Source organism: Macrotis lagotis, chromosome 3 (genome assembly GCF_037893015.1).
Source record: "Macrotis lagotis isolate mMagLag1 chromosome 3, bilby.v1.9.chrom.fasta, whole genome shotgun sequence".
NCBI classification, from domain to species: Eukaryota; Metazoa; Chordata; class Mammalia; order Peramelemorphia; family Peramelidae; genus Macrotis; species Macrotis lagotis.
In genome coordinates, this window is record NC_133660.1 from 297,582,918 (window position 1) to 297,601,087 (window position 18,170).

The 18,170-nt window shown below is 33.1% G+C and overlaps 1 protein-coding gene across 1 annotated transcript; it reads left to right on the top strand.

Annotated features, from left to right (window-relative positions):
* The first annotated feature begins 3,426 nt into the window (after positions 1-3,426).
* On the top strand, positions 3,427-4,020 carry LOC141519566 (olfactory receptor 10AG1-like). Its single transcript, XM_074231773.1, has one exon. It carries the CDS (start codon positions 3,427-3,429, stop codon positions 4,018-4,020), a length of 594 nt encoding a protein of 197 aa, XP_074087874.1.
* Positions 4,021-18,170: the final 14,150 nt, after the last annotated feature.

Below are 18,170 nucleotides of genomic sequence, written 5' to 3' on the forward strand. Positions count from 1 at the left end.
TCCTTAAAGAGGAAATTAAATCCTTGATTAATGTGCTCTAGTCACAGATAAAAGGAAAAACTGCTCTTTCACACTCATAAGAAATGTTTACTACTATCCTATATTGGCAATTTGCCATTTTTAAGTGAATTTGGCATGTTTCTTTTTACAATGCACTTTGTTTATATATTTCTCCTTGGTCTACATTTTTTTTTGCTTAAAAAAATACATAGCATAAGATTCAAGGTCACTTTAAGGAGATCACTGGTCTTTAGCCTCTGATCCTCTCTGCCCATTCAGACAGAAAACAAATAAACAAAACTCAGCAAATCAAACAAACAAGAAAAGGAATCAAACCACCCAGAAGCTTCAACAGCATCCATCAAATATTTTCAATTTAGTCATCTTGAAACTGCTTGAACTGACTTAATTAGAAACACAGTGAACAGTAAGGAGGGAATTTCGAAGCGGATAGAGAACTGAGCAGATAACCTTAAATACTTGGATTCTAATCCTTCCTGTGACATTTTTAGCTATTGGAATATAAGCAAATTTCATTATCGTTTTTGTGCATGAGACAAATTCTTCAGGATTAACTTGTCTTTATCATTTTCTGTTTGTTTTATTTTACATGTAGGTTCAAAAATTTAAAGACTTCATTTGTGGTCTATAGTGTAATCTATGGTTGAATTGCATAGATTAATCCTTGTAAATTTACAAAGAGTTTAAGAAACTTACCCAAGTTCACACTAGTAGATAAGTAAAAGAGTTTATGTACTTCAAATTCAACTTAAGTATTTCATCTACTACATTCTGCTACTCACTGAGAATTTACCAAAGTGAAACAGAGAACAATTTTTTCCAAGGAAAAGAAAATCCTTACCATGGAGTTTGATAGCAGATCACAAAATCACAATCTGAGTGAAGGAAATACCTCCCTGACTCTTATGGTGACTTTAATTACATCTTCTGGAATCTATGACAAATGTTGAAGTGTTTTTTTCTTTCACATTAATGGATAAAAAGAAACATATTAAGCAATCATAAAACAGTAATGACAAACAAACCTTTTTATATTTCCCCTTCATTCATTTTTTGTAATTTTTTTGACTAGGCAATGGGCTTAAAGTAACCTGCCCCCAAGTAATTCAGTGTCTGAGATTAGAATTGGACTCAGGTCCTCATAACTCCAGGGACAATTCTCTATTCACTGTACCATCTTGCTGGCCCCATTCACCATCATTCTAATGAACCATTAATTGAAGTACTCTAAAAACATTATTTTGCCTCTTAATTAACCCTTATAATTCATATCTACTTACATTTCAAATCTTGCATCTGCCCCCTTTTCTTTATATTCATATAGCCACCAATCTAGCCCACACTCTCCCTCCCTATCACCTGGGTTGTTGTAATAGCATTGCAGCTGTTCTTCTTTCCTCATCATTTTTCTAATTAATTGCATTCTCTATAGAACTGCTAAAATTTTTGCCACTAGACTTCAATGACTCCTAAAATAAATTTCAATTATTTGACACTGACTTTAGAAGTAAATAGAAAATTATCTTTTTTTAGTCTGTCTCCATATGAGTTAAATTTTTTCCTAAGCTTGTTTTAAATCATTTCCTTACTCAACCCTGAAGTCTAAACAGATCGGTCTCTTTGAACTTATTCATTAATGACCCATCATTTCTCATCTCTGAGCCATTCAAACTTCATTGATAGAATATTCACTGTTTTCACCATCTTTCCTTTCCTTATAGACTCAACTAAAACAACATGATTGGGGAATCTTTCCTTGATGTCTTTGTTGTCCTCAGTTATTGTTTTGTTTGGGGCAAAAAGATAGTGATAGAGATAGAGATGGAGATAGATATATACACCGCCACGTTAGATAAGCAGGTTTCCACACATGTTTTTGTGAATATAACTTGCATTCATATTTTGTACATGATAAAATATTTTATATGTGCATGTTATCTCTCCTGATAGCATCTGAACTCCTTGAGCTCAGATTTACTTTGATTTTTTTGTTATCTTTTCAAACTAGAATGGGGTATAATGGAAATGAGGGATTCTTGTGGAGGGTAAAAAATATGAAATAATAAGGAAGGAAAAGCTCAATCTTCTGAGAATATGAATTCATTAAGAAATTGTCCAACAAAGTGGATTAAGACCTTTTCAGCTAAGTCCTAGACCTTAATAGAGGAAGAAACAAAATTTTATACTATAAAAGCAATAACTGAACTGAGACCAATTAATTAAAGAGAGAAATACAACACTATTTATATGATTTAAAGATAAGTTACTCCATGAGGAAAATAAGCATATACATAAATATAAATGAATTAGTAAAGGGTGCAATAAAACATTAGTTTAGCTGGTTTCTAATTAGAGATTGTACTGATTTCAATTTTCAGCAGGTAAGGTAAGTTCAGGTTTTTCTGAAACCATCCTGAAACCATCTTTTTTTTTATAATACAATGGCACTGATTCACCCTATTCAGTGATTCCCCAACTGATGAGCACCTCTCAATTTCCAGGTGTTTGATATTTTTGATATAAAGATATATAATGATATTGTTGGATCAAAGGATTATACATAATTTTATAACATTTTGATCAAAGTTTCAAGTTATTCTCTGGATTGATATCAGTTCACAACTCCACCAATGGTGCATTCCTGAATTGACAATAATATTAATAGGAATGAGGTTTTTAGAGTACTTCAAGATTTGAAAAAAATATGAGAAAATATATCTTTTAAATTAACTTCCCATAAATTCTGGAAGGAAAATGTTATCATTCTCTATTTTACATGGTAGGAAACTGAGACAAATTGCAGTTGGCTAACTTGCTCATAATTAACCAGCCAATGAAAAGACAAGTTTTAAAATAATATCCACCTGACTGCAGTTCCAATGGTTTATCAAATAGTCTATTGATGTCAATCCAATTGTTAAACCAAAGGGAACTTAGTACAACAAGCTTAGAATTTATGAAGTGAATATTTATTAAAAATAACAATCCAAACTTTTCAATTTTGCAGATGATGAAACTGAAATCAAAATGAATAAAGTAAACTTCATGGATAAAATGACAGAAGCAAATGTTACATATGCAGTGGAATTCATTCTCGTTGGATTTTCAGATCTTCCTAATCTTCAAGAGTTTTTATTTGTGATTTTCTTGATAATTTACCTGAGTGTTTTGATGGGAAATGGTCTCATCATCCTAATAACCAATATGGAAAGAAGTCTCCAAACTCCCATGTATTTTTTCCTTGGAAATTTATCCTTCTTAGAAATCTGTTTCACATCAGTCACTCTTCCCAGAATTCTAACAGATCTTTGGACACAGAAAAGGAATATCTCTTTTCTAGGCTGTGCAGCACAGGTTTTTTTCATGCTTCTTTTGGGAATTACTGAATACTTCCTTCTGTCGGTGATGGCTTTTGATCGTTATGTGGCAATTTGCAAGCCACTCTTCTATCCTCTCATCATGAATCACAAGAGGTGTATTGGTCTGGTTATTGGTTCCTGGATCATAGGGATCCCTTTTCTGTTAGGACTCATATCCCAGATTTTCTCTCTGCCATTCTGCAGTTCAAACAAGCTTGAACATGTCTTTTGTGACATCCGACCATTACTGAAGCTGGCCTGTGGGGATATTTCTGCAGAAGTGTACAGTGTTTATGTGGATGGTGGACTATTAGCAATATTTCCAATTTTTTGTGTTTTTGTATCATATGTCAAAATTATTACCACCATTCTGAAGTTGCCATCAGCCAGTGGGAGACACAAAGCCTTTTTAACTTGCTCTTCCCACCTCATGGTTGTCACTTTATTCTTTGTGTCTGCTTCTATTTCATATTTGATGCCTATATCGGGTCACTCATCAGTAAATGATATAGTGTTGTCTCTTTTCTACACCATTGTGACCCCAATGTTTAATCCTCTTATATATAGCCTGAGGAACAAGGATTTTATTATGGCAATGAGAAAAATGTTGCTGAAATGTTTAGGATTAGTAGGCAAATAGGTGAACTTGCTAGTCCTTATCACTTATATCTCCCCCAACACACACAAATAGACTGTCATCACTTTTTTATAACATTTTATAAGAAAAATATTCTCATGGAATCCTTCTTCAGTTTTCCCCACCACCTCTGAAATCTTCATCACTCCTTTATATTTTTATCAGAATTCCAGTCACTTTGTTCACAACTTTACATTACCAGAATTGTGTTTTCAATTCTTTGTGTTATCAAAATTTAAAAAAGTTTGACTCTACTAATCTAAAGGCAAAATGTTTCAGTGCCTTGAAAGTTAGCCTCAAAAAAATCAAACAAAAACCAAACAAAAAGAATGGTATTAGAAGGCTGCTTAAGGTCCCTATTAGTTATGTGATCCTGGGAAATGCTCTTGAATTCTGATTTTCTCCTGAAACTTTCTATAATTTTTAATGTAAATGACTGTGGTTAGCTGAGAGTTGTCTCTGTCAAATATGTTTAAAAGCATGATTTTTCCCATGATCACAATGGATCATGGAATAAGTGTCAGATTTGGGATTTGAATTCAGGTTTTTGTGAGTTGGTGATTCATTCCTTTAACTTACCTGCCTCTCACTCTCTAGAGGAATGAATATTTTGGAAATATTTGTTTGAAAATCTATTTGTTTCTTTTTTTCAAATTCTTAAAAGTTAAAAATTGGTTTAGAAGTGTTTGTCTATCATAATCTGTGGAAAATTGCCCATTCCTTGCATTATGAAAACTTAATAATAATCAAATTTTTGCAAATAAAAGGAATGAAGGAGTAAACAAATACCTTTCCTTCAAGATGATTTCATGAATTGATGATGTCTCTATCCTGGTTAATAGATATTTGAAACAAGAGGAAAGTAATATTGGATTGTACCTAGTTGAATATTAATGGAAATGTAGTAAAAGAGGCTATTTGAACACAATATACTAAAAACCATTATATAGAAATGGGGGTCATTAAATCAGACATTATGATCCCTGTCAGACATACATTGACTTTGAAAATCACATGTCCACATAATCTACTTCATATTTTGTATTGATTTCTTTTATTATTTCCCAATTACATTTAATCTGGTTTTCTAACATTTTCAAGAGTGTTTTCATTGCACTTGAGATCAAAGCAGTTTGTTTCACAGTGCTGCTACAGTATAGAACATTTGTAAAGAAAAAATAGTTAGATAAGTAAGGTGATTACTGGTCTGACATATCAACATCATTTACCAATTCCAATAATCTAGGATCTTCTGAATCTTTTTATCTTGTGAAAACTGAACAATGCAATTTCATTTTATTTTCTAATTTATAATTTTCTCAGCACATAGAATGAAGAACCATCAAATTGAAATTCAATGTTGATAGTGTTTTATCTTTCTTTTTGGGGACATTTTCTTTCTGATCTAAGAATACCTATTTTTTGTGAACATAGTGCATAGTGAGGAAATGAGAGGAATCTTATTTTGAAGTGATTATAAGGAGGGGTATAATGTGAGATGTCTCTTACATATTTGAAAGAAAAAAGAATTAAAATAAAATAAAGCAATATATCATGACATTTTTACAGTCAATTTATCTGAGCTTAAATGGAAAATGTTCAGCAAAAAATTTTTATAGATTCAAAAATTCAATATTTTTTGAAAGAAAAAAGAATTCTTAAGTGTGATGGTGTGTATACAATACTCTCCAAATCAGAAGTCTCAGAGGAAATTTAGAAAATATAAAAATTTATATAAAAAAGCTTAATTTTTAATCATAGAAGGGTGCCAAAAAACATTTTAATTTTGGTAGAACTCAGAATATGTTGAATTTCATGAGAAAATTAAAGACCAGAAATAGCTTTTAAAGAAAGCCACACTTTGTTTTAGCTAATTAGGAGACATTAAGGATAAGAAAGTCATGGGTGTTTGGGACAGTTTTACACACACACACTCACACACACACACACACACACACACACACACAAACATATAGTTTCTTCAATAGGCAGTCAAAATGCAGAAATTTTTTTCTCTATATTTGAATGACACTTTATATCATGACTCCGTCAGAATGTTCTGGGAGCATTGCTTTGATCAAAAATGCGGCCTTACACAGTTGGTCATCATTACAATATTGCTGTTACTGTGCATAATGTTTGATGGGTTCTGATCATGTTACCTTCCATCAATTCATATAGGTATAGGTGTCCTCAGATTTTTTGTAACCATACCCATAATAGCATAAATAATATTTAATCATAGTCACATACGCAATTCTTAAATCCCTGTTCAATAGATAGGCACTTATTCCATTTATCATTATTAGTCAAAATTGCTGATAAAATTCTTGCCAGGGACCCTCTCAACAGGCTGATCATTCCCTTTGTAAGATGATCACCTCTTTAAGAGTCAGTGTACCTTCAGAAATGATTGAGGAACAGTCAATATGGTGTTTGCTGCCTGGCAACCGCAGGAAAATGCCAGAAACGGAATAGAGATCTGCATACAACATTTGTAGATCTGACCAAACCTTTGATACTTTCAGTCACGATGACTTATCTGAAATTATGTCAAATTTTGGTTGCCCAAAGAAGTTCATCAGTATTGTCCATCAGTTCATGATTGTATGCTTGTCTGGGTTCTAGATAGAGGTCAATTGTCCTTGAAATTTCCCAGTCACAAGTGGAATAAGAATGTTTCCTTGCTGCCATATTTTTAGTATGCTGTTTTCAGCAATGCTGTCAAATGCCTTCACTGAGGATGCTCAAATAAGTCATTTTCTCTTTTTTCTTTGAAGCTCTTTGAAATATAAAACTAGTAGTGCTATAGATGAATCAAAGACATGAGAAGTTTTATAGCATTTAAAAGTCTTTAATTCAAAATTGTTCTACAGAATGATTTGACCATTTCACAAATACACCAGCAATGCTTTAATGAGAGATAACAACAAAGAGAAATCAGAGACACTAAATTCTCATTTTACTTCATTTTTCTTCAGAAAGCAGAATTCCATTTGATTTCCAAAGGATGGAACAAAAATCATGAATAAGAAAGTAGCTGAAACAAATAGACTGTAAAACAATTACTTAGTTGCAATTGGTGATTTTGAATTATCTTTCTAAAAATAAACTAAATCTTGGGATGTAAATAGAAGTGACAGATATTTCTGGATCACTAAATATTATGTTCGAAATAACTTGAAAGGTATCTGATAATTCTCTTCTTAGCTATTTGATTAACATATATTATCTGCTGTCAATACTTACCAAATATTTACTTCTTCCACACTTGAGGAATCTGAAGAAATTTGAGGTGAAATTATTTATCTGAAATTTTTATATCTACTTAAGCAAGTAATATATAACAGAGTTACTACTAAAAACTAAGGCCACACTGTATAGTACTACTTCATTTGTTATTGGACAGCTTATGGAAGGCTTCACATATAAATAGATACAGGGTTGGATGGGGAGGTGATATGGAGGTGGTTAGTTACCAATCTTATAGGTACCTGCTGCAATTTTGTCTTCTCCACTTGCCATTTCTTAGTGTAGGACCCTTTCCCCTTGGACAGCTTCAGCACCCTCAGAAAAAAAAATGCATTTCACATTAGTTAGGCTCTTACTTCATTCTGGGGCCTCAGTAAATTTCCTGGGCACCTCTGTGAATATAGACCCTATTTCCAGGTGGTCTTTCTACAGATCCTGGTTTTCTTCTCTTCTAACAGAAAAAAATCACTAAGAGAACTCTGATTTTGGTATGGCTTTCCAGAAGACCACTTTGCATAGCACAGCCTTGTGTCCTAAAAATAGGTTTACTATAACATACTCTTTTGGCTTTAGAACCCTGTGGAGTCAGTCCAAGTTCAAAGAGAAGTTTCACAGCACACTTTGTCATCCTTTAGTTTTTTTCCCTAGATTTTCTCTGAAAACCCCATAGTTACAAGGGGACTTTGCTGGCTAGGACAAAGAACAATCAGGAAAACCATTTCTCAGAATTTCAGAGGGATGTCCATGTCTCTCATTCCCACAGTTTGTTACAAGAAGTTATCTAAATGAAACTAAATATTTGTCTTTCTAAAAATCTTGAAATAGGTTTCATTTTCTTTGGATTTCACAGATATTAGAGAAACCCAATATTTCTTGTGAGACGTTCTTATGGGATTTTCCCTCTAGTACTTTCCCTCTCGCTGGTCCCTACCCATTGATGGACTTCTCTGGCACTTTGCTTGTACTTGAAGACAAGTTTGAGGGAAGGGTCAGGGAAGGAAGGAAATATTAAGGCAAGGTCAACTTGTGGACTTGAAAACAACAAACTTCAATAGTCCAAAGTAGATCAATAGGAATATTTTAATTGATATTTTATTTTTCAAATACATGTTATTAAGTATTTTCAAAATTCATTATATGCATATGTACTTTTTAATTATAAAATTTCCTTCCAGCCTCTGTTTCCCCATCCCCTGCCCTCAGTAGTGAAAAGGCTGGCTAAAATTGTAATTACACGTTTGTGTTTACCATGTTTAAAAATTAGTCATTTTTGGTACGACAAATGAGAATTAAGAGAAAGAAATACATAAGAAATATTTTTTTTAAAAAGTGAAAATAATCATCTGATTCTGAAGGATTTATTTGTTCTGTTTTATTTTGTTTTCTTTTTCTTCCTCTGGATGGGGATAATATTGTCCATAGCTGGTCTGATACAATTGTCTTGGTCTCTGAGCTGCTGGGTGCAGTTGCATCCTTCAGGGTTGATTATTTGTGTACATTGTTGATACACTGTGTACATTGGCTATTAATGTGTACATCGTTTTCTTAGTTCTGTTCCCTTTGCTAAGCATCAGATCACATAATTCCTTCCATACTTCTCTAGAGTCCAAACATTATAGCTTTTTTAATTGATCAATAATATTCTATAATGTTAACGTGCCATAACATGCTTAGCCCTCCCAAATTGATGGGCATCCCCTCAATTTCCAATTCTTTGCCAATTCAAAAAGAGCTGCTATGAATATTTTTGAAAACGTAGGAGTTTTCTCTTTTTTATAATTTCTTCTGGATATAGGCTTAGAGTTGTAATTGCTAGGTCAAAGTGTTTGAGCAGTTTTATTTCTATTTGGGCATAGTTTCATATTTCTCTCCAAAAATGTCGGATCCATTCACAACTGCTGCAACAATGCATCAATGTCCCAAACCTCCCACAACCTCTCTCACATTGATCATTTACCCTTTTTCTTATCTTTTTCATTATGATAGGTGTGAGATGATACCTTGTTCTTGTTTCAATTTGTATTTCTATAATCAATAATGATTGGAACATTTTTTTTCATATAACAGAAATCCTGGTAGTGAAAATTGTTTCCCAGCTTCCTACTTCCTTCTAATTTTGGCAGTATGGAGTTTATTAGTGAAAATCTTTTGTATTTAATAAGGTCAAATTCATTTATTTTGCAGTTGATAATGCACTCTAATTCTTCATAAATTTATCCCCTTTCCATAGATCTGAGAATTCATTGTTCTATGAATTTATCTAGGGTATAGATCTCCATGTTTAAATCCTGTACAAATTTTGATTTTATTTTAGTAAAGGGTATGAGATGTACTATTTTCCAGTTATCCCAACAATTTTTGTCTGTTGTTTAGTTCTTCTCCCAGAAGTTGATGTATTTAGGCTTGTCAAATAGTGGATTGCTGTAGTCATTTATTGCAGTTCCTTTTGAACCTATCCTTTCCCACTGATCCATATTCTCTATTTCTTAACCAGTGCTAGGCAGTTTTAGTGACTTCTGATTTATAGTATAGTTTTAGTTCTGGTAGTACTAGGCCATCTTCCTTTACATTTTTTTTAACAGTTCCCTTCATATTTTTTACATGTTGTTGTTAACAGATGAATTTTGTTACTATTTTTTTAGCTAGGTAAAGTAGTGATTTGGTAGATTGGTATTGCACTGAATAAGTAATTTAATTTGGGTAGAATTGTCATTTTTATTATATTAGTTCCCCCAACCATGAACACTTTACATGATTCCAGTTAATTAGGTTTGACTTTATTTGGTTGAGAAGTGTTTATAATTGTGTTCATACAGTTTCTGGGTTTGTCTTGGAGGTAGATTTCCAAGGATTCAATGTTATCTACAGTTATTTTAAGAAAAATTTCTCATTCTTATTTCTTTCTTTTGAAATTTGATGCTCATATATAGAAATGCTGATGATTTATATGGGATTATTTTATACCCTGCTACTTTGCTGAATTTGCTAATTCTTTCAAGGAGTTTTTTAGATAATTTTCTCAGGTTCTCTAAGTATACCATGATATCATCTCCAAAAAAGTGAAAGCTTTCCCTCCTCATTGCCAATTCTGATTCCTTCAGTTTCTTTTTCTTCTCTTATTGCTAGCACTAGCATTTCTAATAGTATACTGAATAGTAACTGTGATAATAGGCATGCTTATTTCACCCCAGATTTTCTTGAAAATCCTTTAATTTTCTACCCATTACACATATTATTTGTTGATGGTTTTAGATAGATACTAGGCAAATTTTATTTTTGTAAATATTCATTACACTCAAGTTATCAAATTTATTGGCATACAGTTCAGCAAAGTAGCTCTAATCAACTCTTTAATTTCTTACTCATTGTTGGTTAGTTCACCCTTTTTATTTTTGATACTGGTAGTCAGGTGATCGTCTTCCTTTCTTTTAATCAGCTTCACCAAAGGTTTATCTATTATTTTAGCTTTTATATAAAATCAACTTTTGATTTATTTATTAGATCAATTGTTTTCTTGGTTTCAATTTTATTAATCTCTCCCTTGATTTTCAGAAATTTTAATTCGGAATTTAATTAGGGATCTTTAATTTGTTCTTTCTCTAGTTTTTTTAGTTGCATACCCATTTTGTTGATCTCCTTTTTATGTATCCATGTAAGCATTTAGAGATATAAAGTTTCCCCTCAAACCTGCCTTGGCTGCATGCCTTAAATTTTTTATAATGTCTCATTATTATCATTTTCTAGATTATTATTGTTGATTATTTCTATGATTTGTTGGTCAATTCACTCATTATTTAAAATTCTTATTAAGCTTCACAGTTCTTGCTTTTTCTTTCCACAACCCTTTATTACATGTAATTTTTATTGCATCATGGTCTGAGAAGTATTCATTTTTTATTTTTGCCTTTCTGTCTTGGATTATAAGTATTTTATGCCTAAGTACATGGTCAATTTTGGAATAGGTTCCATTTACTGCTGAGAAAAATGTATATTATTTTCTATTGCCATTAAATTTTTTTCCAGAGATGTGTCTATTTTCTAAGATTTCATTCACCTTCTTAATTTCTTTCTTGTTTATTTTGTAGGAGTTATCTAGTTCTGAGAAAGTGGGAGACTCAGGTTCCTCATTATTAAAGTTTTGCTATCTATGTCTCCTTGTAATTCACTCACCTTTTCTTCTATCAATAGGTCCATATATATTTCATAATGATATAACTTCACAAAAATGTACAGCAAACTTTTTGAAACATGATTCCTCTCTCCATCAGAACATGAAAACTTCACACATTCATAGATAGCTAAAGATCTAATAGACCCAAAAGACAGACAGACAGCTTTTGTTTTGCGAGAACTCAGCTTTTATTATATCCAAATTGGAATCCTAAGTGAAACAAGTTTCGCAAATGAAGGTCAGTTTACTGAAATAAGAGCTGGATACATTTTTTTTTCTGGAGTGGCTGTAGTGAAGGGGAATGCTGGGAAGATGGGGCAAAATTTACAATCAAAATTAATCTATTCAATAAATCTGCATGTCTACCAACGAAAATGCCATTGCAAAAAAAAGGCCCAATGTCCATCATCAGTACTTCTGTTCCCATCATGATGATATTGATGAGGTCAAAGAAAAATTTTATGAAGACCTGGAGACCATTATCTTCAATGTATAAAAAGGCAAACTTATAATTCTGCATGATTTTAATACTAGAGTAGACTTACTACCACTCATGGAAGGTAGTCCTTGGGAGGAATGACATTGGAAACATTAACAGTAATGGTCTCCTACTATTGAAGATTGGTAATTCTCATGACCTTCTCTTCGCCAGTGCTGTCTTCTATTTATCTAAATGCCATAAAACTTCCTTTATCTCACAACCCTCACAATAACACTGACATCTCATAAACTTTAGAAATTAAATTTTTAATTCTCAGATACCCACTGTCACAGAGAGGGAGCATAGAAGTAGAAAAATGTGAAACTCAAAAGCTCATAAAAATGAATTTTTAAAACTATCATAATTAATTGCAAAAATTAAATAATATAAAAAAGAATGAGAAAAAGGATATACTTTAATGATTTTGTACATGTAGATCCGTCTGCTTCTGATTTCTTACCAAACTAAAGTACTACATCATGTTCATAATCCAGGACTTGTTCAGCCATTCACCAGTTAATGGACAACCCCTCATTTTCCAAATACTTGCCACTATAACAGTTCTGCTATTAATATTTTTGCACACATGGGTCTTTTTCCCTTTTTTTATGATTTGTTTGGGATACATACCCAACTAAATGTTTTACTGAATCAAAGGTGATGCGCACTTTTGTTGTCCTTTGCGCATAGTTCCAAATTGCTCTCCAGAAAACTTGGATCAGTTTACAAGTCCACCAAAAATGCATTAGTGTCCCTCTTTTCCCACAAACTCTCCAACAATGATCATTTTGCTATTTTGCTATATTAACCAATTTGATAGTTATGTGGTTGTATTTCTCTAATCAGTAATGACTTAGCACATTTTTCATATGATTATAGATAACTTTAAATTCTTCATCTGGGAACTGCTTGATGATAACCTTTGATCATTTATCAATTGGCAAATGATGTGCGTTCTTATGAATTTTGCTCAGTTTTCTTTATAATGCAGAATAAGATTTGGAGGTCTCTCAGTTGGCTGTTATATTCTTGTTATGCCAAACCTAGTCCCAAGAGTTTCTATTGATGGTCTGTGCTGTGACTGCAAGATAACTGCTGTCTTCTCTCCTACTTGTCTGTGCTGGGCTATTCTTCCCCTTCAATTATCCCTTCAAGTTAGCTCAAGCTGGAAAATTGTTCCACTAAGTCTTTTTGGTTTTGGTTTTGTTGTCATTGCTGTTGTTGCTGTTTTGGTATTTGCAAGGCTTAATAACTTCTCTAAGGTCACATAGTTAAGTGAGTATTAAGTGTCTGGGGACGCATTTGAACTCAGTTCCTCCTGTATCTAGCACTGGTGCTCTATCCATTGTGCAACCTAGCTGCTTTTTTCACAGATTCTTCTAGGCACTGCAAATTTTCAGTTTTTCCAAGGTGGTATGATCTAATGAGAGCTGCTTACTACTCTCCTGATCTGTACCTGGTCTTTAGCTGAACACAAGCACACTTGTCTGATCAGGAACTCTGAGGAGGATAACCTGTTCACCTGTGGTGGCAAGGTCTGTTGTCCTGGCCCTCTTTCTGGGACCGTGACCCACATCAGAGTATGAAAATAACAAGATTTCTGCTTCAGTGATAGCAATGGACCCCTTAATAGCCTTCTTATACCCTTTCCATCTGTAGACCTCCAATAGCAGCTGCCATTGCTGTTGATGCCTTGGCTCAGAAGGTCTTCTCTTGGTCTAGTGGGGCTGGGTCAAGACAGCTGAGATCTGTGCTAGAATGCACTGCATTTCCATCCAAGTGAGACAGACTTGGCCTCCTGACCTTTCACTATGTCCTTGGTGTCTCTGGTTTAAGACACAGGGAAACCATCCATGTTGACACTGATGCAGTATCCTCACTCTTAATTCTTGGATTCCTGGAGCATGTGTGTGCTGCTGATGTCTGTGCAATATTGAGCTCTCTCACCCTGGTGCAAGATATGTTTACCAATTTTTTAATGTATCTTGGGCTGAAAAATTGTTTCAAACCATCTTTTTGTAGGTTTAATCACTCCAAAATTAACTTAGGGTTATTATTTAAAGTTATTTGGAGTGGTTTGGGGAGAACTTGGGAGAGAGGGAGACCTGCCCTTATTCTATCATCTTTTCTCCACTCAGTAGCTCATTCTTTTGCATTGATTTCAAAATATGTTTAAAACCAGAAAAACGTTTGAGACTGAATTTGAGTAAGGCTCTTGTCTCAGGTAGCTGTATGACTTAGGCAATTCCACAGAACTATCTAATCCATTTTCATTTGTTGGTTCATGATAATGACACTTCTTTCCATACATGCAAAGGGATCAACTGTTAGAATCACTCTTATACAAGTATCCAGAGATGCCACCAGTAAGTTGGTTCCAGCACTATTAAGGCAGGATAATAAACACTAAAGGTACAAAAATGAGCCAATATGAAATTATCCACTTAAAATATTTCCATAAAAGAATGAAATTATGAAGAAATGACCATGATACTATTTCCATAAATGGATGATGTTTATACTACCAGTGCAGTGAGGGGCTATTATTCAGTTCCATAGCTTTTTGTTTTCAGAGTACTTGTGTCTGGGCCACAGAAGTCAGAGAAGGGTCCATGTCCTAGTTTTCCAGACTCAAGGAAAAAGATTTCATAACCATCCATGCTGAGTCTTAAATTTTATTGAGTCCAGGATTCTAAGCACTGTTCCACATAGCTGTCCCTGGGTCTATAAATCTGTAAATTGCTTCTCAAGTTACAACTGAACCAAATAAAATGGTATTGCTGACTGGAAAATCAATGGATTTTCAAAATCCTGGTAATATCTCATAAGAATATTTAGCATAGTTCTGGAATGTTATGACAATTTTCTGAGACTTTTGATGTTCTGTATTCTTAGTCAACAAGTACCCATACTTTGATTTGAATTTGAAAGAATAATATAGATTGTATTTAGGGCCCAGATAACTTTTCCTTATAATCTAATTTGTTTATTACATACAGGAAGGAAGAGCACTTGTAATATAATAGAAAATGTTACTGTCATTACAAAATATACCCAGAAAACATCACCCTATAGATAGAGATATTTCATACAATACAGTTGCTCCCTTTCACCACAGTATATTTACCTATTCATTAACAAATTCTGACACTACTATCATACAATCCCATGATTTAGAACAAGAAGAGATTTGATAAATTATGTGTTCCATCATATATTTTATGATAAAAAGGTAAGAAATTGTCAAAGTAAGAAAGAATAGCATAAGTAGGAGCAAGATTTGAATTAACATCATATCTAGAGAGAGAATGTTCTGGTATCTCCACTAAACTGAATATAAATCCCCAAGAATGAGAACAGGAGGTAGTACCATCATCACTGACATATCATTTTGTTAAACAACTGCTTTGAAGGTGGAAATAATTGGCTAAATATAATCTGGGTTAATGTTCCAAATAGTTAACATTGTTATTTTTGGTAGTATTGTTATGAGAATTAATAACCTAAACACTAATAATTTCCTTCTACACATGCATTTTTAATGATGTTGATTCTGCTACTATTACTGTTTTTTTTCCCCAAAACACATCCCTTATATCAAATCTAAAAGTTAGAGAATGCAAATAGTTTAATTTCCATTTTACATCTGTCCCTAAGTGGAATACTAATTTGTAATAGTAAGCAGTAGAGCCAATTTAGGACTATGGTCTTCTGACACTAATTCAAGTAAATTATTCACAACATGGCATGTTCTCACTAACAGATATTTTGAATTCTGGACTTGGAAAGAGAACCTAAAAGCTCTCATTAAAAAATAAAGAGGACATTGACAAGAGAGGGGAACTTTCCCCAAAGAATACATCATGGCAAGGATCTTTTCTACTTAACAATCTGAAAAGACTTTAAACTCAATGGGCATTTTTGCAAGAATTTTATCCCCTTTTTCTTGCCTGAAGAGAGTGAAGCAATAAATCTTATTGCTATGTACACATATAGTATGCATCAACTATCTATTTTAACTATGTTCCACAAAGAAAGAGGCTACATATTATTATTTTATTCCATCTGCAAGAGGTAAGTATACGATTCATTATAATTTCTATTTCTCTTTATTGACAATCTTAATTTTTGTACCCTAGATAGCTTTTTATCATTAATAGAAACAATAAAACTGTGACAACTATCTTCTGAACCATGGGAAAATAAAATGATTCATTCTCAGAGGAAACTCGTATGTTTTGACAGACTAATAAGCATGGAAAAAGAAACTAGGATACACACACACACACACACACACACAAACACGCATATATATGAGTACTTTAGGATATTGTTTACTTTTAGAAAAATACCATGCAATTATTAGCAGCAAGATGATAGATATCCTGAGGCTATAATTAACTTAACCTTTAGAAATCATTTTGCAGGGTGGTTAGGTGTTGAAGTGGATAGAGCACTGGCCTTGGAGTCAGGAGGACCTGAGTTCAAATCCGATCTCAGACACTTAATAATTACCTAGCCATATGGCCTTGGGCAAGTCACCTTAACCCCAGTGCCTTGAAAAATCCAAAAAAATATCATTTTGCTATTTCAAAAATAAAACAATAAATTGGATCTTCTACTTGTGTTAGGAATACAAAGAACTTTCTTTCTCCTTCCTTACAGAATCCTGTATTCAGCCAATATAACATATCTATGCAGTTCAACAGTGGCTGATGTGCTCTTATCAAATACAAGAGGAAGTTCTGATACACTTAACAAAATCTAGACAGAACAAATATGCATTGGTAATATGTCTTTTTAACTGAATTTGGCTCAAAGCTCTTTAAACCTAAAATTGTCCTTACATGTTGATTTTTGGTGCACTTTCCTTTACTTAAGAAAACATGAAGCATATAAATACACTCATGGATGCAGGACAGTGGTTTTGGTCTCTCATACCAAAAATAAACAAAATCAAAGCCAAGTGAAAAGCAAAGCAAACAGGAAGTAGATTAAGTGGTTCTCACCAAAGGATTTTAATCTGGTTGCCTGGTAATTGCTTGAACTGATTTAATTAGAAATATATTGAACAATAATGAGGGAATATGGAAGAGAGAATATAGAGTATGTGCATGTATTCATATAGCCTTGGATTCTAATCTTTCTTCAGAGTCCCTATCTGTTGGTGCATTTTTTCACCCGTATATCTTTTTGTGCTCCAGACAAATACTTCGTTGCCTAAATTCCCTTCTTTTTTTTACAACCCAGAGTCATCATCTTGCTGCTAATTAGTGCACATTACTTTTCTAAAAGTGAACAATATCTTAAGCTTCTCTTACATATGCTGGTTGCTTTTTCCATGGATACTATTTGGTCTGTTCAAACTTTGGTTCAAAAAAAGATATGAGTTTCCTCTGAGAATGAACTGTCTGGTTTTCAGGAGATAGTTGTCACAATTATTTTATTTCTATTGACTCTAAAGCTCATTACCTAAGCTCATAAATTCAAAGAAGACATGTGTGGTCTATAATGAAATCTGTAATGGAACCATAATGCAATCACTTCTGCTTTGTATGGGGAGAGTGAGGATCATGGAGTTTAAGTCAGTTGTCCAAGGTCACTAGTATATTAGTGAACTTGAGTATTTTCTCTGCTATTCTATGCTTGCACCTAAGGATTTTACCAAGAGAAACAATGAGCAATTTTTCAAAAAAATACAAATGCTTAACAAGTAGTGGGGCAGCAGATCACTAGGAGAATAATGATTTGGCCTAAAGGTAAGCATGTCCCTGATTCTATTTTACTCTAACACTTATGTTGAAGTATTCATTTTTTACTTTTCTTTTAAGGGATGACAAGAAGAATGTTAAATAATCATTTTAGCTCAACAGCACCTCTTAGGCTTTTTCACTATCATTCTAATTGACTCATGCTCTTAATCTTACTTGAGTTTCCAATTTGCCTCCTTTTAACATATCCAATTTAACATATTCAATTGTTTCAAATCTTGTTTTCCTATCCATAACATCTTTTGCACCTGCCTCCTTCTCTATATAGCCACCATTCTAGACTGAAGTCTCTTTCCTATCACTTAAATTCTTGCAATATACTTTCACTGCTCTCTTTTTTTTTACCATTTTCTCATCAAACAGTAATTAAAAAGGTTTTACCTTAAAAATAGAATTGATCAACACTTACACTTAGCAATAAGCTTTAATTCATATTGGCTTTAACAATAAATAGAAGTTTAATTTGAATATTAAAACC